At 37.5% G+C, this 22,281-nt stretch overlaps 1 protein-coding gene across 2 annotated transcripts in view; it reads right to left on the reverse strand.

The window, feature by feature from the left end:
* The window catches only part of RSPO3 (R-spondin 3), a 106,554-nt gene that overhangs the window by 11,488 nt on the left and 72,785 nt on the right, over window positions 1–22,281 (reverse strand). Inside the window, exon 5 of one of the 2 annotated variants that reach the window (XM_055534946.1) lies at window positions 1,486–2,720. The exons of the other annotated variant lie outside the window; for it this stretch is intronic. Coding sequence (XP_055390921.1) covers window positions 2,533–2,720 — 188 coding nt within the window. The 3' untranslated portion in view covers window positions 1,486–2,532. Of the gene's footprint in view, window positions 1–1,485; window positions 2,721–22,281 lie in introns of those variants that run through there. 2 annotated transcript variants of the gene reach the window in all.

Raw genomic sequence — 22,281 nt, forward strand, 5'->3', positions numbered from 1 at the left:
CACAGATTTACATTGCTCCATTCCCTTGATTTTCTTTGTATCTAGACTTTACCAGCCATCTGCCACCATTAATAGTTTACCAGATCTTAGAGACAGAATCATAGCAGAAAGTTAATGCCTTCAGTGACTAAGACAGGAATTTTATCAGAAGTCAAACAGGAGATTTTCCCAAAGTTGAGTAGGCTGCTAATTTGAAGATGATAATGATTTCACATGCTTAAAGATCTAATTACAGGTGGATTAAGAACTGCAGTTAAAGTTGATGTTTTCTGTCTTCACTTATATTTCACCCAATGTGTGACTATAATGCTGGTTTTCGTTTCTTTTTCCTTTGTCATAATTCTACTTGTAATTATGCACTGCATCAGGGATTTAGATTATCTGCCATTGTCTGGGGGACCACAGAGTATAAAAGTCTGGAGTCAAAACACCTGGGAAGACATGATAATCATTGACCACTGTTGTTGTGTCCTGGTTTATTTAACCTTTTTTCAGCATTGTATATGCAGGTGTAGACCTTCTCAGTCACTGCTTGTTGGAAGGATGAAGACAATGATAAACATAGAAAGTACACAAAAATTATTTGGCCACATAAGCTTGACTAGGTAAGATTGAGGACAAAGACGGTGATAGAAACCACCTCTAAGGTCTAGAAGATGGGATTATGCTTCCACCTAACACAACTCTGTAAGGAAAATGTTTGTTTCTCCTTGGTGACATAAATTTTGTAGTTGAATATTGGATTATTTTTATACATAACACATTTCACGTGGACAAGAAAAGAAAATACAGAGTAAGAAGCAGGAACACATCACTCAGAAATGTTATATCTTGGAAGAGGAAAAGAGAATTAAGCAAACAGTCCACATGAAGAGTACAGTTTGTGGAGAAAGAATGACCAGAAATTGGCAGCTAGAAACCAGACTCATTGCCAGCTCTTCAGAAAGCTGTGCTCTTTAGAGGGCTGGGAAGACGGGTGAACGGGTAGCTGTGTATCCTTCCATTGCAACAGGAAGGTTATAGTGGGTCATGAGGTTCTGTGGCCCCTGTCTCCTCTTGCCCCAGGCTGGCTGTGGCCTCTCTGAAATACTGGTGAAGCCTCCAGATAGGGTGATTCAGTCCCCTGAAGAGATCCAGAGACTGAAAAAACATGCAGAAGAAAAGGCCAAATGTTCAAGATGCCGGAGGAACCGACGTGCAAGAAAAGATACAAATTTCGAAGCAGAGAAGAGGGGGGTAATGAAATCATTTAGGGAGGCCCCTGTAGCTATAACTAGAATTTTTTAATCACAATAAGAAAAATGGGATAAATATCTTCTAATACTTTATAAGTAAATTTCCATCAGCTCAGATAAGGCTGGACTCCAAAAGCAAACACTGAGAAATGTAATATGTTCTGAATTCCATCCACAATCCTCTTTCCTATTTCAGGAATCTCTAAGAGTAACAACTTTTTAATAAAACAAACAATAAAATGAACAAAACTTTAAAAACTATCAACAAATATATTTATTGTGGTGGCTTTCCCCCCTATTAGATACACTTTGTTAGAAAGTAGTATCCCTTTTAGTTCCATGTGGACAATTAAGCAGGTAATAAGATTGGTTTTCCCCCTCCCAGTTGAGAGAGAAAGAAAACACACAACTTTGCAAACATGTTATATTTTCCTTGCTCTAGTTTTTGTTTTCTATGAAATCAGAATTTTCTTCTCATAAGTATGATTTTGTTTTTGGAAGTAAGTTACAGGTACATGTTTACAGACATATAACCCAAGGGGTAGCAGAGGCTGAACCACACGGTGCGGACATGGACTGGAGACCTGTTCCAGGTAATCGCAACCCTTCCCAGTTTTGTAAAGCACAAAAATCATCTCCAGCTCTATGGTTTCTTCCACATTTTGCCTTCCTCCAATCCCATAAGTATATTAATTCTGAAAATATGTGCACTCTCATGCTTCTTGCAGAAGGACAAATGAGGGCAAGAGAACTAAGCTTCAAACAATTGTTTCCGTGGTGATAATTCCTATGATTCCAAATGCCAGGCCCTAATATCTGAGCACTCCCTAGATTTCCTGGACAAAACAACACTGTCCTTTGAAAGGTGTTTCTCTCCTCTGATCTCTGGTTTCTTCTGAAGGGACACAGCATCTTTGAGTTCGCAGAACTATCATTTGCTTCTTTAAACAATAGCTTGAAAACATGATTTTATAGGGAGAAGATGTTGCTTCTCCAGCTGCATTCATTAGGTTGTTACAGCTTCTAGCCTATTGATGATTATGTACAAAATTTCTTGTCTCTTAAAAATGCACAGAAGCACGTAAGATAACCATTCAAAAGCATCCCTTCTTTGGACTTCTGGCTCTTTGTTGTTAACTATGCTTGTATGAAGAATATAGCAACTATCTGGAATGTTGTTTAGACTGAGCAGTAACTGACACGTTGTCCATTTGTGGTCCTAATGGCTAGAGCACCTGTCCTGGGCATCTGGTGGAGATAGCAGCATCACGAGTTTACGACAATCTCATGGGACCCTCTAGTGCACAGTGCTGACGGATACTGATTTCTGTTGTTTATCTTGGACCTTTCGTTTCTTCTGCTGCTGTTTGTTTTCTCGTTGCTCTGGAGTTTCCCTGCTGGGCTCCAGACCTTTGTTATCAGGTGTTGTATCTTTACTTTCTTCTTTATTAGGTTTTTTTCTTTTTCTCTCCCTTCCTTTTCTTCCTGAAATGAAAGAAGATACTTTTTAAAAAGCATTCAGTCCTGTTAAATTTCATTTTTCAAAGTTTTTAAAGGCAAGTTGAATTTCTCTTAGGTTGCATACCATACCCATAGATATGAAATTATCTACTATTCAAATCATTCATTCAATTAGTTTTATGAAGGCTGTTGTGCTATACTTTAAGCAATGCAAACATGAAAGACATGCAACATATGATGAAGTAATTAATATTTGATAGTTCTGAATTCCAGAAGGTTCTATTGCTGTAAGTTTGGTATGAGTATAATTTTACATGATAGCTATTGATGGATAATTAATATAAATTTTCGAATAGATTTCTGGTGGCTCAGATGGGAAAGAATCTGCACACAATGCAGAAGACCCAGGTTCGATCCCTAGGTAAGGAAGATCCCCTGGAGAAGGGAATGGCAACCCACTCCAGTATTCTTGCCTGGAGAATTCCATGCATAGAAGAGCGTGGCGGGCTACACTCCATGGGGTTGCAAAGAGTCAGACAAGACTGAGAAATTAATACTTTCTTTCAAGAAACTTACTAATGTGTATATGTTATCTGGCTCCTACAAAAGGTTCTATTTTGTTTTCAAAAGTTTCCAAGTAGCAGTTACCTATTTGCATTCTGTCCCAAAGAAAGGCAATTTCAAAGAAGGTTAAAACTACTGCACAGTTGCACTCATCTCACACGCTAGCAAAGTAATGCTCAAAATTCTCCAAGCCATGCTTCAACAGTACGTGAACCATGAACTTCCAGATGTTTAAGCTGGATTTAGAAAGGGCAGAGATCAAATTGCCAGCATCCGTTGGATCACTGAAAAAGCAAGAAAGTTCCAGGAAAAACATCTACTTTTGCTTTATTGACTACGCCAAAGCCTTTGACTGTGTGGATCACAACAAACCATGGAAAATTCTTCAAGAGATGGGAATACTAGACCACCTGATCTGCCTCCTGAGAAATCTGTATGCAGGTCAAGAAGCAACAGTTAAAGCCAGACATGGAACAACAGACTGGTTCCAAATCGGGAAAGGAGTGCATCAAAGCTGTATATTGTCACTCTGTTTATTTAACTTATATGTAGAGTATATCATGAGAAATGCTGGGCTGGATGAAGCACAAGCTGGAGTCAAGATTGCCAGGAGAAATATCAATAACCTCAGATATGCAGATGATACCACCCTTTTGGGCAGAAAGTGAAGAACTAAAGAGCCTCTTGGTGAAAGTGAAAGAGGAGAGTGAAAAAGATGGCTTAAAACTCAACATTCAAAAAACTAAGATGATGACATCTAGTCCCATCACTTCATGGCAGATAGATGGGGAAACAATGGAAACAGAGAGAGACTTTATTTTTTTGGGCTCCAAAATCACTGCAGATGATGAATGCAGCCACAAAATTAAAAGACACTTGCCCCTTGGAAGAAAAGTTATGACCAACCTAGACAGCATATTAAAAAGCAGAGACATTACTTTGCTGACAAAGGTCCATCTAGTCAAAGCTATGGTTTTTCCAGTAGTCATGTATGGATGTGAGAGTTGGACTATAAAGAAAGCTGAGCACCGAAGAATTGATGCTTTTAAACTGTGGTGTTGGACAAGACTCTTGAGAGTTCCTTGGAATGCAAGGAGAGCCAACCAGTCCATTAAAAGGAAATCAGTCCTGAATATTCACTGGAAGGACTGATGCTGAAGCTGAAGCTCCAATACTTTGGCCACCTGATGGGAAGAACTGACTCATTGGAAAAGACCCTGACACTGGGAGAGATTGAAGGCGGGAGGAGAAGGGGACAACAGAGGGTTAGATGGTTGGATGGCATCACCGACTCGATGGACATGAGTTTGAGCAAGCTCTGTGAGTTGGTGAAGAACAGGGAAGCCTGGTGTGCTGCAGTGCATAGGGTGGCAAAGAGTCAGACACGACTGAGTGACTGAACTGAACTGAACTGATACATCTGCATGTCATCTACTAGAAGAGAATTAATTTTCATAACAAATATGTAAATAAGGTTGAGGATAATTATATTTTAATACAAATATTTATATGTTGAAAATAATTTTTATTGAAAATTCTCTACATGCAGGGGTACCTGTGACTATGACTTATCAATAACCCTATGGTATTAGCCATGAGGGCAGGAACTTTATCTCTCTCAACCAAATGAGTAGTTGTTTATTGAATATACTGGATTCCATGAGAATCTTGACCTTGAACAGGGTTTGAAGCACAGATTTATTCAGATACACAGTGTGAAACATTTTAAAAAGTGGAATCAATACAACTTTAAAGGTCTTGATGTAGGAAGCATAATGAGAGAAAGACTGGGACCAGGACGAAGAAATGAATTTCATTCTATTGGCCTTGGGTAACCGTTGGCAGTTTTAGGAGAGAGTAATTTGATCAATGGGCTTCCCAGGTGGTGCTAGTGGTAAAGAACCCACCTGCCAATGCAGGAGACATAAGAGAAGCAGGTTTGATCCCTGGGTCAGAAAGATCCCCTGAGGATGGCCTGGCAACCCACTCCAGTATTCTTGCCTAGAGAATCCCATGGACAGAGAAGCCTGTCAGGCTACGGTCCACAGGGTCACAAAGAGTCAGACACGACTGAAATGACTTAGCACACAATTTGATCAAAGTGCATGAGTCTGGCACCAAATTAGATGAATTGTTTTAAAATTTCAAATTAGTATATTAGCTATATTTTATTATTATGTTAACATTTTACACATACAACCTACATTGTAAAGTAATTTTGAGGGCATGGTTTAGCAATCTCCATTAACACACATATCCCAGTGAGAAATTACTGATTCAAATCAATACAGTAAGTGAAAACTAAGAACCAAGTATACCTGGGTGTGGAAGAAATTCTGATTGGGTGTATCCCTACACACTGAGTCATGTAGAATCTGAAATTAGTTTCAGTCTACAAAAAGTCATTTTGAACAAAAGTATTTTCGAGAAATTATTTGCTTGGGAGAACCAAAATATTTTCACGTCCTGAAATAGGCTGCAAATATTGAATTCAGTGGTTTGGCTTTCCTTTTCTTGAGCTCTGGTTATGGAATTCTAGGAACCAACATTATTAATACTGCATATGTATGCTCAGCCAACACCGTCTCCTTCGATTTTATGCCACGACTAGCTTTGTCTGAGACTATATTTATAAAGTCTTCCAGTTACGTTGTGAAAACTTGCCTAGTTGGGCTCAACATAAAAATCCCCAAATTTTGGACTTTAAAAGAAGAGTAAACAAAAATAAGAATTCAGACCACGTAAATCAAATATCAGGCAAATTATTTGGGATATGCAGAGAACAAAAAATATTAGAGTTGAGTATTACATCTAGGGCTGACTAGTTGTATACGGATTCATGAATTCCACTACTCTTTTCACTTAAAAGACTATTGCTGGATTGATAAGATTTCTATAGAAGAAATTCAGGGTGTTTTTTCTTTTTTTTCATGCTGCTTTACACATTTTCAGTGCTGATATGAACTTAGTAACTAAGAGAAAACTGAAAAGCTAATTTATTGTCTTGCATGTGTACTATAATTTAATTTTCATAAATCTGTACAAACTGAAAGAGGGAGAGGCTGGTTTTTGTGGTATGTGGTTGATTTTCCAAAGAACATGGCTGAAAAGGTTAGATTACATAATATTTCCATTTGAAGAGCGTTTTGGAGGTGTTTAAGTTCATCTCTAAAAATATCGTCAGTGAAAATCATTCCAAAGTTCCATAAAAACTACTGACCCTAAACAAAATGTTATTTTTATGGAAATCATCCCAAAGTTCAGTGTTTGACATTGTTCTCTTGATGATGGTCCAACATTTTACAGCTGTGATCCCAACCATACAAAATATATTGTTTCTTTCTTGGTCATGGATTGATTTATATGTCTGCTAGCTACATGTGACAACGTATTCAACTTACAGTGCATTTCTGCTTATTAGCAAACTGATATGATTATTTCTTAATACAGGCAGAAACATTCTTGGAAGTAGCTTGAAACTCAGTATTAGAGTTTTATTACCCAAGGAATAACTATTTAGTCTGGGCGGTGAGTGAAAGGGGAGGCTCTACTAAAGGAACAGGAAACTAGCACGTTGTACGTTGTTGTTGCCTAACAGAGGGCTATTGCGCAATAGAAAAATGAGATTATTATTTTTTACAGGCCATGTGTTAGTGGTTGGAAATGCTAACTATCCTTTTGCATAAGTAATATATTTTCCTCTTGTCCAAGAAATAAAAATGCAGAAGAGTGTCTCTAGTCCATTAAAAATCACATGCAATTTGGGAACCTCTGTCAGGTTTTCATTAAAGGGGGTTTCTTTTTCTATTCTGCTGACTTTTCATTGATGTGGGCAGGAGTTATTTTATACATTTTTTGGTGATTTTGCAAACTATGCACTCCAGTTATCACAGTCTTACATATACATTTGTGCTTTGTCATTCACTGATTATGTGTGTGCATGCACACACGTGCACCAGAATTGGGTTGTAGAGTGCTCCAATGATGAAAAGAATGTTCATCATGCTTCTATGTCCCAGCTATGATGGCGGTGTTTGGATAGAAACCATCAAAAAGAAATTAGTCCTTGCATAGAAGTGTAACGTTTAAGAACATTAAACATTACATTAGTCAGAAAAACATGGTGTTCAAATTCTAGATGCAACCAGCTAGTTGTGTGACTTTTGACAAGTTGGTATCTCTTGGGATTAATTGTCTGATATTTAAAATGGGGATAATCATTACCACTTGCTAAACTTTTTAAGGATGCTTGTAAAGCACTTAGCATAGTCCATGGTACATATTAATCATGGGAGAAAGGAAGGCTAATGTTATTAACTCATTACACAAACAGGAATTAAGCCTCTATCCCTGCCAAGGAGTGTGTTAAAACCTGGAGATACAAGTGAGATATGGAGACAGATACAATAAATAAAGTCGCACACTAATGCAAAAATTGTAGCATGCACAAGATCTATTGGTTGCAGAGCAAGGAAAGCATTGAACTCTGCCAATGGAGATTGAAAAAGACTCCCTGGATGGGGTGATGTTTAAGCTGAGCTTTAAAGAATTAATGAGAGTCTGCCAGGCTGATGAGGGAAAAAGGGCACAGCAGGCAGTGAACAATATGTCAATGGCATGAAGGCATGCAAGGACATGGTGAATCTGGGGAACTGAAGTAGACTTCCGTGGTTTGATCAGAGTCTATATATAGTATATTACCCAGAGAAGCTGGAATGACAGACAGGACTTGATTGCCATTTTGGGAATTTGTTCTAGGACCAGTGGTACTGAAAACTGGAAAAGGGCAAGTGTCAGAATCTGAGAGCAAAGCAGAATTTGGGTGTTTCTGTGACTAGTTTAGAAAAGGCTATTTTCTATTTCAGAAACACTTCTAAAAGTAATAAGAACCCATAAAGTGAGTATGGTGATGACTGGTATTTATTTTTGAGCCTTGACTTTTAAAAGAGTAGCTAAAATTTAGCCTAAATCTCTGTGAAGATCATATAGCCACATATTATTCAATATTTGTTGCAAATCATAATTGAGTAGGTGATTGACATTTTTGAGATTCTGAAGTTATTTTCTATGAATACAATACTGGAGTGGGTTTCCAAGCCCTCCTCCAGGAGATCTACCCAACCCAGGGATTGAACCCCAAGTCTCCCTCATTGCAGGCGGATTCTTTTTTTTTTTTTTTTTAAGTATTTATTATTGGTGTGTTTAGTTTAATTATCAGGTTGGCCACCAAGTTCATTCGGCTTTTTCTGTATGATGTCATAGAAAAACCCAAATGAACTTTTTGGCCAACCCAATAATTGCATGTAATTTTTATTTTATTAAAAAAATTTTTTTTGTTTTTTACTTTACAATATTCTATTGGTTTTGCCATACATCAACACGAATCCACCACGGGTGTACATGTGTTCCCAATCCTGAACCCCCCTCCCACCTCCCTCCCCATACCATCCCTCTGGGTCATCCCAGTGCACCAGCCCCAAGCATCCTGTATCCTGCATCGAACCTGGACTGGTGATTCGCTTCTTATATGATATTATACATGTTTCAATGCCATTCTCCCAAATCATCCCACCCTCTCCCTCTCCCATAGAGTCCAAAAGACTGTTCTATACATCTGTGTCTCTTTTGCTGTCTCGCATACAGGGTTATAGTTACCATCTTTCTAAATTCCATATATATGCGTTAGTATACTGTATTGGTGTTTTTCTTTCTGCCTTACTTCACTCTGTATAATCGGCTCCAGTTTCATCCACTTCATTAGAACTGCTTCAATGTATTCTTTTTAATGGCCGAGTAATACTCCATTGTGTATATGTACCACAGCTTTCTTATCCATTCATCTGCTGAGGGACATGAAGGCGGATTCTTTACCATCTGAGACACCAGGTAAGCCCATGAATAAAATACCATATTGTCACTTACGTAAAGATCTCCTAGGGCCATCTGCAAACTGGGTTTCCAAGCACAGATGACTTTGAAAAATAGATTCCTAGTGCCACTCCTGGAGATTATGAGTCAGCAGTTTTATGATGTGCCCAGGAGTTAACAACATGTTCATTCCCAGTTTATTCTTCTGTGCAGCTACATTTAAGAACCATAACTAGAGATCAATAGAAATCCAATTTTCTCAAACATGTGCTTTCAAAAAGTTTATGTCATATCATAGCATTGATCATTTAATTTCTTATAGTTTCCCATGAATATCCAGTATTTTTTTTTTTACTTACTGTACTATTAATTTTTAAGTCAAGTTTTCTAATTAGGTACATTTGGAACAGGAACCTATATACAGAATAAAAAATTACTTGCAGATTGTCTTTTTAAAATATGTTCAAACAGAAGTATGAACTGAAAAACAAATATATTAAAAAAGAACAAAATAAGTGCTCTTGAATAATATTTCCTAAATTGTGTATTACATATTTTAAGTTCCAAGTAAAAATAAAAACCGCAGAAAATGCTCAATTATCTTTTTAAATGTAATAGGGTTATGAATAAAAGAATCGTTCTCGTTAGAATCACAAATAGAATTTGTTTATTGAGAATTACTCAAATTAGGAATATTAGTTCACAATTTTCAGGGTATTTAGATATATCTGTGTATAGATCTTTATAAAAGCTGCTTCTTGGTGAATTTCTTGCAAGGTACCACTAAGGGGAGCTATTGAGCTTTAAGTAGCTCAACTTCCAAGACTAAGTTTTCTCAGAACGCTAAAAGTGCATCCCACACTCTATGAACTGAGGACTAAATATCACAGAATCTACGATCAAGCCAGTTAAATGAGTATCACATCAAAAGTACGAAATTCATTGCTAGGTAGTTCTCTTTATTGGGTACGGCAGGAAATTCATTTGAGAAGCCAAGACTTAATACTTTCAAAAGAGCACAAATGACGTGAAAAAGAAGTTAATTTGATGATTTTTGGATCTAGAATTGGACCTGAATTTTATGTTTAGAGGATGAAAATTCCAATTTTTTTCCTTTTTTGTGAAGACATCACTGAAGAAATTACGCAAAGGAGGGCAAATTGCTACAGTATGACTTCAGCAAATATGATCTATTGTGTAAATACATATTTAAAGGTCTTTGAATTGTGGGCTATATAAACACAGGACAGCTTGACCTAGTGGTGTAGAACAGAGCTGAAAGTCAGCAAGGCTAAATTCCTTCTCAGCTATATTTTTACCAAGTAGAATTGACTTGAGAAATGCATTAAAACCTTTTGGGTTTTTGTTGTTTAACAGAACAGAAATACTTATTTCCTTTCTATTATTTTAACCTAGGAATTTATTTAAAATACAGTGCAAATATGGTATAATGGATACTTAAAATAGGCAGACAATTTCTCCAAATGGAAATTTAAGCTACCTGTTTTATCTACTCTGTATAGTTGATCCTTGAACAACACAGGTTTGAACTGCACAGATCGACTTATACATGGATATTTTTCAACAATACTACAGTACTACAGCTTCTGGTTGGTTAAATCCCCAGATGCAGGGGAACCACAGATATGGAGGGTGACTGTAAATTATACATGGATTAACCCTCTGAAGTTGTATAAGGGTAAACCATTGTTTAATACATGAATTAGTTCAACTGTATTTCCGTTTAACTTCCAAGATGCTTCTGAGTAATTATTTGCAGGAAAATAATTTGATGTATCATTACATGCTCTGCTAAATGCTGTAATTTTGGAAATTATCTTGAGCCCATTTTTGCAAAGATATTAAGACTAAAACAGCATTTTGGCTACCAATTGAAAACAGTTAATATAAGAGGTGTTCATCCATTGTTAATGGAAGAAAATGAAGAGAAACTAAAGAGCCTCTTGATGAGCGTGAAAGAGGAGAGTGAAAACAATGGCTTGGAACTCAACATTAAAAAACTAAGATGATGGCATCCATCATTTTGTGGTAAATAGAAGGGAAAAGTGGAAGCAGTGACATACTTTTTTTCCTGGGCTCCAAAAGTCACTGCAGACAGTGACTTCAGTCATGAAATTGAAAGACATTTGCTCCTTGGAAGGGAATCTAAGACGAACCTAGATAGCATCTTAAAAAGCAGAGACATCACTTTGCCAACAAAGGTCTGTCTGCCAAAGCTATGGTTTTTGCAGTAGTCATGTACAGATGTGAGAGTTGGACCATAAAGCTGAGTGCCAAAAACTGATGCTTTTGAACTGTGGTGTTAAAGAAGATTTGAGAGTCTCTTGGACTGCAAGGAGATCAAACCAGTCAATCCTAAAGGAAATCAGTCCTGAAAATTCATTGGAAGGACTGATGATGAAGCTGAAGTTCCAATCCTTTGGCTACCTGATGTGAAGAGCTGACTCACTGGAAAAGACCCTGATGCTGGGAAAGATTGAAGGCAAAAGGAGAAGGGGGTGGCAGAGGATGGGATAGATAGCATCAGTAACTCAATGGACATGAATTTGAGTAAACTCCGGGAGATAGAGGAGGGCAGAAGAGCCTGGTGTGCTGCAGTTCATGGGTTCAGAAAGAGTTAGACATGACTTACTGACTAAACAACAACAACAAATCTTTTTATGCCCCATTCTTTTGGGGATTCTGAAATAAGATTGTCCTGACTATAATGTACTCAGTATAAATTTTCAGAGGTTAAAGAAGATAAACCCAAGCTTCCTACCATGGCACCCAGGGTGCTTATCCTCGGTGACCTGACCCCTGCTTAAGTAGTCATCAACTTTGAAGTCCTCATTCTGCTCTTTCTAGTCACCCCTGCACATCACTCACCATAACCCACAATGGTTACAAATCCCACTGATGCCTTTCCCTAGAATGCATTCTCTAGTATCCCTGGATCTAACTCAGACTTACGTGCTTATGTGTCACACCTTCAGAAAAATCTTCCCCATTCTTGTAATCTTTCCCTCTGCTGGATTAATTATGTCTCTCCTCTCTTTGCTCCTTAAACTTCCAATTAGTAATCCTGTTGTAATAATCAAGATGAAGATGACTTAACGCTGTCTATTTTTAGAAATACAATCTGCCACTCTTTCTACTTTTTGCCTATCTATTTGCCATGAAGTGATGGGACCGGATGCCATGATCTTAGTGTTTTGAATGTTGAGTTTTAAGCCACCTTTTTCACTCTCCTTTTTCACCTTCATCAAGGGGCTCTTTAGTTCCTCTTCACTTCCTGCCGTTAGAGTGGTATCATCTACATGTCTGAGGTTGTTGATATTTCTCCTGGCAATCTTGGTTCCAGCCTGTGATTCATCCAGTCAGCATTTCACATAATACACTCTGCATATAAGTTAAATAAGCAGAGTGACAATATACAGCCTTGTTGTACTCCTTTCCCAATTTTGAACCAGTCTGTTGTTCCATCCCTGGTTTTAACTGTTGCTTCTTGACCTGCATATAGGTTTCACAGGAGGTAAGGTGGTTTGGTATTCCCATCTCTTGAAGAATTTTCCACTGTTTGTTGTGATCAACCCAAAGACTTTAGCGTAGTCAATGAAACAGATGTTTTTCTGCAAATCCCTTGCTTTTTCTAAAGGACCCTGATCCTGGGAAAGACTGAGGGCAGGAGGAGAAGGGGGCAACAGAGGATGAGATGGTTGGATGGCATCAGTGACTCAATGGACATGAAAACTGCAAACTCTGGGAGATAGTGAAGGACAGGGAAGCCTGGCATTCTGCAGTCCATAGTGTCTCAAAGAGTTGAACACCACTTAACGACTAAACAAAAACAATAACAATTTTTAGAAATAGTAAGAGTAAGGATAGATGACTAAAATTTAATGAACACGTCCAAGTGCCAGCCATACTTCTAAGAGTAAGTACTGTGTCTATAAGTTCTGTTATCACCTCCATGGAGAGATGAGGAAAACATCTTTTCAGATGAGGAAAACCACTGTGCTTCTCTGCCTTCACATTCTATTTTGACAGAGCACCATGTGACATGACATCCTTGTGTTCTTGTTTTATTTACACTGAAACTGATGAGGACAAAAAAATGAAAAAGAAAATACAGTGTCCAGGTGTGAACTAACACAAGAAGACATAGAGGTTTTGTAAAGATGAGAACATACCTCCTTGACCTCTTGAAATTCCAGTTTCCTGAGCACCCAGCTGCTCTTCAGAACCTAAGAGTACTTTGCAGTAGATGTTTCGTGTCAGCACCGTTCATTTACACCATGCGTTACAGGCTTCTGTTTCATTGCTACAAGTAATTTTCATTATTTCCACCCCTCTGCAATGGCACCCCACTCCAGTACTCTTGCCTGGAAAATCCCATGGACGGAGGAGACTGGTGGGCTGCAGTCCATGGGGTCGCTAAGAGTCAGACACAACTGAGAGACTTCACTTTCACTTTTCACTTTCATGCATTGGAGAAGGAAATGGCAACCCACTCCAGTGTTCTTGCCTGGAGAATCCCAGGGACGGGGGAGCCTGGTGGGCTGCTGTCTATGGGGTGGCACAGAGTTGTACATGACTGAAGCGACTTAGCAGCAGCAGCAGCAGCACAATCATATAGAGGTGACGTATTGTATACATGTAATTTGGAAATCATTTATATATTTCATCATTCATAGGTAACTTATAAACTTCATTTGAACTTTAAAACTACTACTATTATACTTTTAACATTCTAATAGAATTTATCAGAGATTTTTATATTTAGCTAACATTTAATATCAGATAAAGAGGAAGAAAAACTGTATGAATTCAAATTTCAAAATCCCACTGAGGTTTGAAGGCAGTTCTATTATCAATAACTTCATTTTATGGCAGACATCATAAATAGTAATATTAACAACTTTTTAGAATCTATGTTTTCATAATATCTTAGCATAATGAACTTGCTTTTGCCAAAGCAAATATGTTTCTTACTGATTGTTGTCAACAGGTCTTTATGGATTTTTTTCTCTCCTTAAGTTGTTTAAGCAGTTTCATTACTCACTGAAGATATAGGATCTGAAATTTTGAATTCTGGCTCCATGTCCCAACTGAACTTTTCATAAGCCTTTCTCCCAAGGTAACTCCAGTCTATCACAGTGCTTCTGTTGCCCAGAACACTACCCTGTAGACTTTTTGCACTCAAAAGGGGCATTAACTTAGAGTCCAAAAGGGACTGTTAAAGATACCGAATAATGCATACTACGATGCCTTCTTGTAAGTCATCAGTATTAAACCCCAATGTTTATCGCAGCACTGTTTATAATAGCCAGGACATGGAAGCAACCTAGATGTCCATCAGCAGATGAATGGATAAGAAAGCTATGGTACATATACACAATGGAGTATTACTTAGCCATTAAAAAAATACACTTGAATCGGTTTTAATGAGGTGGATGAAACTGGAGCCGATTATACAGAGTGAAGTAAGGCAGAAAGAAAAACACCAATACAGTATACTAATGCATATATATGGAATTTAGAAAGATGGTAATGATAACCCTGTATGCGAGACAGCAAAAGAGACACAGATGTATAGAACAGTCTTTTGGACTCTGTGGGAGAGGGAGAGGGTGGGATGATTTGGGAGAATGGCATTGAAACATGTATAATATCATATAAGAAGCGAATCGCCAGTCCAGGTTCGATGCAGGATACAGGATGCTTGGGGCTGGTGCACTGGGATGACCCAGAGGGATGGTATGGGGAGGGAGGTGAGAGGGGGGTTCAGGATTGGGAACACGTGTACCCCCGTGGCGGATTCATGTTGATGTATGGCAAAACCAATACATTATTGTAAAGTAATTAGCCTCTAATTAAAATAAATAAATTTAAATTAAAAAGATAAAAATAATTAAAAAGTACAAGGAGAAAAAAGAACCCTCAAATGTGTTACTATTTGCAATATGCACAATTTACCCATTATAAAAGTAAAGTGTATCCCGTATTTTATTTTACAATATTTAAAAAATATAACAGGGCATTACAATTTATATTATATAGCTATTTTAAATTTAATATTCTTTTATGTGGGCTGATTTCTTTTGAATCAACTACTTTTGTTTGGAAGTTCATTTGAAATTAGTAATTTCAGTGTACTTTATTTTTTTTTTAGTGCAAAATTTCTTAACTTGACTTTGAAATTCTACCCAGCACATTATGTTAGATTACAAAATTCTTGGAAACTAAATCATGTACAATTTATGTGTCGAAAGTTTCTTGATCTAAGCATGTTTGCATAGTGTGTTTAGAACTAGATCTTGGGTCTTATACAATTTTATCTATTGGATAAGCACATAAACATTCTGATTTTCTTTGCTGTCAAAGAATGTGTTGGTAAATTTCAGCTTTAAATCAATTAAATTTGGTTCATTACTTCTACCATGAAATTCACGACTAATTTGTAAAATTACTATTATGGCTCTCCTTAGAAAACGTTGATTCTGGATATGAGTCTTGGAGTGTTTAACATACTGTTTATGAATTTATGAGGATATGTGTATATTGCTTATCTTCAGAAATTTAGATAGTGATGTGGCTAGTACCGCTATTTCAAAAACTGTTGAAGCTTGCCTTGTAGCATTGTGAAGCATCCTCTCTGAAATTTTCAGTTGAGATCCGCCTTCTCAAAGTATTAATGACTATCTCAGGGATGAAGTGATGTGTTTCTCTTGGTTGCAGTGTTCATTCTTTACCTTGCTTTCTTCCTCAGGGTCCACCCTCAACTCATGGTGGCTGCTAAACAGGCTACCACCTCATATAGCAAGGTAGAGAATATATGTGAATCTATGGAATGTTTTCATCAATTTTTTTTCATATCATCCTTAAAAAAATCGATTGCAGCCATTTAAATATGAAAAAAATGCCCAGTAGAATAGCCTCTTAGAAAACTCCTACCATATGCATATTGCCAAACTTAAAGTATGTAAGATAGTATTACAGGTAGGATTTCTTGCAAAATTATTTTAGAGCAGAACACACAATTATCATTCAGACCATATTTTGAGTGATTCCTTTAAGAAATATGAACAATTAATTCTTTAATACTTCATTATACTTAATTTTTTTCACTTTTGTGATAAATTAGTTTTCTTATTTGTGTCCATTAAAATTTTAAATGTAACAATTTTAAAATGTTACTAGTCAACAATAAGTTGGAAATATGCTCAAAGTGTAGAGCACTTTGAAAATCTGAGCCTTAAAAATGTTTTTTCCTAGTGAATATTCATTTTCTTGCTTTAAATCTTTCTGAGTTGACAATCATGTTACCCCAGTCCCCATAAAACATGTTAAAGTAACAATTAAAAATGCTTCAATATGTTGACTTACCCAATTCATTTACCTTAGAAGATCAGAAACCTCAGTTATATCAACATTTGATTCTGAAAATTAACACTTGATATTTTAAACTGTTTTACATCCTTGCATATTCCTCTCGAGAGAAAACACAGCGATAGTGCATTTTTGTGTAGAGCTTAGGATAACACTGGTATTTGAATTTTCCTCTTTTCCTCCAGCTAGGTGTGTAGGCTCAGAGTTCAGTTTTTCCTACTTGAAATACAGGTTCTGAAATCTTTTTATGGTAAATATCCACCAAATGCTTTTTTTTTTTTTTTTTAAGAGAATCTCTAAGCCAAGAGCACTGTCTTCATCTTTGATGAAATATAACTTTCCAATTAACAGGAAAGTCCTCCATTTCAAAAGGCTGAACAGAATGCTACTTGAAAATTCATTCCAGCTGGTTAAATTACAGGACTGAAATAAATCCAAAGAAAGAATATTCTCTTGGCATTTATCATTTGATTTTCATTTGGATAAATTTCCATTTGCTCCAAGAACTTGTCTCGTCTCAGAATTTTGTTCTTCGGAGACAAAAAAAGAAGTGTTGATAGGCATGTTTGACTGTGCTGTACTTCCTCCCTTACCCGGATTGTCTTCACGGTTGTATTGACAGTTGGAGATGGCCTCATACTTGGTGACACATTTGCAGTGATTGATTATACAAGATGTTGATATTATTCTAGTCTCTTTCATCATTTTATGTACCAGCTGACTGTGCTGTCTAATTCTCATTCTACCACATCCCACTCTTTCCTTCCTTTGAAGCTTTTTACTGCTCTATGGGGGAAAAAATGTAACTCTAATCTGGAATTACATCACAGGGGGAAAAACAACTACCAAGTGTCTCATTTAGCATGTGCTACTCCACATTTTTAGTAAAGATGTCACACTCTTTTGTAGTCATAATTTACTGTTTTCAGAAATTTATTGATTACTTACGTAAAGCTCATTTTTTAATGCACCTTCAGTACATCCTCAAATATTTTCACTTTTCTTTTCTGTTATAGACTTGATGCTAAACTCTCGATTTCTTAACTAGCTTGGAAAACATAGAAAATCCCATGTAGCCTTTACTATATTAAAATGTGTAAGAAATAAATTTTCTTCATTCATGCAAATAAGATCAGATGGGGCATATTTCACCTTTAGTAGATAACGTAAGCTGTTTTAGTTCTTTTCCTCTCACTGTTGGTGCAAAGATCTGTTTTTCATTAGAGATACTTTTCACATTCATTCTCATAACCAACAAGATAGCACCTTGTAATTATTTCATCAACAGTGGTTACATATACTTGAATGGAATACAAACAATTTAGTTTCTTTAAGTTTTTAGCAGTTGAGTGTTCACTCATCTAGAAATATCAGTCCGATAATTAAGCAAGATTTGAGACCTGAGTTTGATCACTGCATTGGGAAGATCCCCTGGAGAAGGAAATGGCAACCCACTCCAGTATTCTTGCCTAGAGAATCTCATGGACAGGGGAGCCTGACGGGCTACAGTCTGGGGGGTTGCAAAGAGTTGGACATGATTGGACGACTAACACGCACTCACTCACAGTAATATTTTACCATATCTCACTTTACAGTTTTTCGTTGTGCTTCCTTTTTCACTGTACATGTTAGGGTGGGGAAAGAGTCAGGAGGGTAGACACATGTGCAACAAATGTGTGTGTGTGTGTTTGTGTATATATATAAATATATATGCACATATTTATTTATAGGTCCTTTCCCACCACAGATGGAAAAGTTCTATTTTTCTGGTGGATTTAAAAATACCAATTCAAGACAGAAAGCCTGTTTTCCAATTTAATTTTCAGTAAGCCTAAAAGGGGATTTAGCCAATTAAAAGAGTCCTTCAGAAACTCAAACCTTTAAAATTAAGAGACTCTGCTAGATTATACGTGACTTTTTTTCTTATCAAACATTTTCCATATGTTAAATTAAACTTAAATTAACTTGCACCCTTTCTTTCTTTTCAAACTTTCAAAATGTTTTAGGAAAAATAGAATATGGTGCCCTAATATGCATCTGATTAATGCAGGAAAATTTAAAGAATTATATTTATTCTTCAAATACTCTTTTACACGAGGACTTTCTCTCCTAACGTTAGCGTTATCATGGGAAGCCCAATTTCTCTCTTCTTTCTTCATGACTAACTAGTTCATTTCCTTCCATTGTTTTGATCGGGTTTCTAAGTGTACATTATATGTATTATATATATATATATATATAATCTAATGAATTCTGACCTATATATTTCTAGGCCCTTTTGTAATACAACATGATGATATTGAATTATATTTCTATTTTTTGTAAAAGTAGTTATATTTTGTGTATATATATAAAATTATATTTCTATTTTTTGTAGTAGTAATAATTGAAAATATGATGGACTTACCTTGTAGAAATGCAACCTTAATTCTGCTTCCCTATAAAAATATTTGGAAAGGAAATGCAAGTCACAGAATGGGTTATTTCGGGTGGGGTGGGGTGGGTAATGTTGGGGTTTCCAGTAGTGGGTTTCTGATTCATTTGCATAATTCTATGCACAGAGAACCTGGAGGCATAGGGAGGCCTCCGTGCCTGGGTACACAGGTAAGCGCTGCTACCACTGCTCCAAAGAATGTGCTAGTTTTGCCTTGCTCTTTGTCACAAGCCTCCTGTGCACAGTAGTGACTCAATACATATTTGTTGAAAAACTAAGAGAAAATATGAATGACGCTCTTTTTTTCTTGATTTAATGCCTGTCATTCTATTGAGGGAGAGATGGGGAAGGGCAGGCATGCACAGAGATACTTTTGGTGTTATTCTCACACATGCAAGCATGCTGTGAGTGAGTGAGTGAAGTCACTCAGTCGTGTCCGACTCTGTGATCCCATGGACTGTAAACCTGCCAGGCTCCTCCGTCCATGGGATTTTCCAGGCAAGAATACTGGAGTGGGTTGCCATTTCCTTCTCCAAAGCATGCTGTGATTACCCAATATTTTGAACAACTTGTCTTAATGAATGACATTTTGGAGTCCTCTGCCAGTTAGGGGCTTCCCTGGTAGCTTGGTCAGTAAAGAATCTGCTTACAGTACAGGAGACTTGGGTTTGATCCCTGGGTCGGGAAGATCCCCTGGAAAAGCAAATGGCAAATCAGTCTAGAATCCTTGCCTGGAAAATTCCACGGACAGAGAAGCCTGGCAGGCTGCGGTTCATGAGGTCCCAAAGAGTCAGACATGACTGAGTGACTAACGCTGTCACTTTTCTGCCAGCTAGCCACTTCCATTTGAGTATTGGTTTCAAGTGAGTACAACCCACTCCAGAGAGCTACATCATGGTTGCAAGGAACTAATTTTGATTTGTCAGGCTCTAGAAGATCATCTTTGGGACCAAACCAATGATTAATAACTGCAGTTTCCACAAGGCAGCTTCAGAAGAGACCTTAGAAGTCCAGGATGCACAGAGAGATTACAGAGGATCTGACTGTCTTCTACTGTGAGGAGGAACTTGAATTCCAGAACAGTTTAAGGGATTTGAAAGCTCTAAGGTTTCATTGAAACTTGGAATGTGGACCAACTCTCAGCCCCAAACTGGGAAACAGGGCCTAACAAAAATTTTTTTGAGGCTGGAGAATAAGAGGGGTTAGGGAGAGAGACAGAGAGGGGAAACAGGAGGAAGGGAAGGGAACTGACTGTGAAAAGTTGAAAGATGGCAAAATAAGTTTTTCTTCAAATTATCTTCTATAGCAGGCATAAATGATGTGCTATTTGGTGGAGCTGGGAATGTAGTCTTCTTCTAAAATAATGAAAAATGACCCTGGCTTATCTTGGCCCAGTCTTGGGCCCAATCTTTTGAACTGGAACTACACAGTCTCAGAAGCTTGATTTCCTCTTGAGTTTTGAATGACTGTGGCTCTTGTTGTAATCCACCAAATTCTGCATTCAGTAGAATTCCACTATAATGAGGGGCCATTTGATAATATGATGATACTGTCAGTTGAAGAGGGTGTAGCAAGGGCAGCAAATGGGACGTGCAATGCAATTAACCAGAGAAAGTCCTGGAAAGACTTAAGCCAAATGACCTGAAAATGAAAGAAACTGTGACTGTTTCTGAAGGAACGAACGCCCTCTTACTCAATCTCCATGAAAATGAATATTTATTGTTTAATTGAGTATTTAAGAATCAAATAAGAAGGTCCTGGAAATAAAAATGCTGAATGAAATAGCAAAAAATATTTTAAAGGAATAAACAGTTTTTAATATCTCATGTTTTGGGTTTTTATTTTCTGAGAAAAATACAGAATCTTCTTGTATCCCTGAAGACTGCTTGAAAGTAGAAAGGGGAATATGTGACTAATGATTGATATAAAACTTTGCCTTATCTCCAGGGGATTTTTAGGAAAAAGGGTAGTAGTCAGGAGGTGATTGAAAATGCTGAGGAATATGGACTTCCCTGGTGGTCCAGTGATAAGGAGTTTGCCTGCTGATGCAGGGGACACGGGTTCAATCCTTGCTCTGGGAAGTTTCCATGTGCTGCGGGGCCACTAAGCCCATGCATCGCAACAGCTGAAGCCTGAGTGCCTAAAGCCTGTGTGCCGCAACAAGAGAAGCCGCTGCAGTGAGAAATCTGAGCCCTGCAACTAGGGAGTAGCCCCTGCTCACCGCAGCTAGAGAAAGCCTGCATACAGCAAAGACCCAGCGCAGCCAAAATATTATTATTAACACTAAATAGTAATAATAATATTAATAAGTATTAATAATGTTAATAAAATATTAAAACAAATTTTAAAAATGCTGAGGAGTACAAATATTTAAGGAAGGCAGGAGTAAGACTGGCAGATTTGTCTCTGCTGGGCTAGGGCCTGGAGGGACAGGAAGGAGAATCCTTCCTTTTCCATCACACCCTGGCCATCCTTTTGCTGTTGTTTAGTCACTAAGGTGTGTCTGACTCTTTTGTGACCCCATTGGACTGCAGCCCACCAGGTTCCTTAGTCCATGGGATTCTCCAGGCAAGAATACTAAGTCAGTTGCCATTTCCTTCTCCAGGGGATCTTCCCAGTCCAGGGACTGAATCCGTGTCTTCTGCATTGGCAGGCAGATGCTTTACCGCTGAGCCACCAGGGAAGCCCTAGGCGTTTTTAATCAAGTACATTTTGGGATCCTGCAGACTTCATTGGCCCTTTTAGCTCCAGAAGCCTTGAGGAGTGAAGCACAAAAGGCTGTCTTGTGGGCAGCCTTCCCTGAGTATGAACAGGTCTGGGTGTGGGTGATGATTCTGTCCTAACAGAAAACAATACCAGTGATTTCTAAAAATCAGCAAATATTTCAGAGCTCACCAAATGCTCTAATAGATGATTTTCCCTATTGCTTACAACACGTAACAACTACTTGTGTTCTTTAGGTATGCTAATATATTTAACATTTTTGGTTCACACATGGATTAATCACATATTTTACTGTACTAGTTGTTAAATGTTTTGAAAATCACTCCTTGCCTATAGACATCCTTCAAGATACATTTAAAGGCTGCTTTGCCCATGAAGTCTTCTCTAGTTATTCTCCAGAAGGTGAGTAGGGATGCAGTAAAGTCTAGCTTGTATGACCTTGGACTTTGAAGTTAGACAGATCCTAGTCTGACTCCCTGCCAAACCATTTAGTCATTGTCTATCCTTGGGGGATGTTACTTAAACTCTCAAGACCTCATTTAAAAATATGTATGAGCTTAAAAATATGTGTGGTATTAAATTAAATGTCAAACATGTGAAATG

This window comes from Bubalus kerabau, chromosome 9 (assembly GCF_029407905.1).
Source record: "Bubalus kerabau isolate K-KA32 ecotype Philippines breed swamp buffalo chromosome 9, PCC_UOA_SB_1v2, whole genome shotgun sequence".
Lineage (NCBI taxonomy): Eukaryota > Metazoa > Chordata > Mammalia > Artiodactyla > Bovidae > Bubalus > Bubalus kerabau.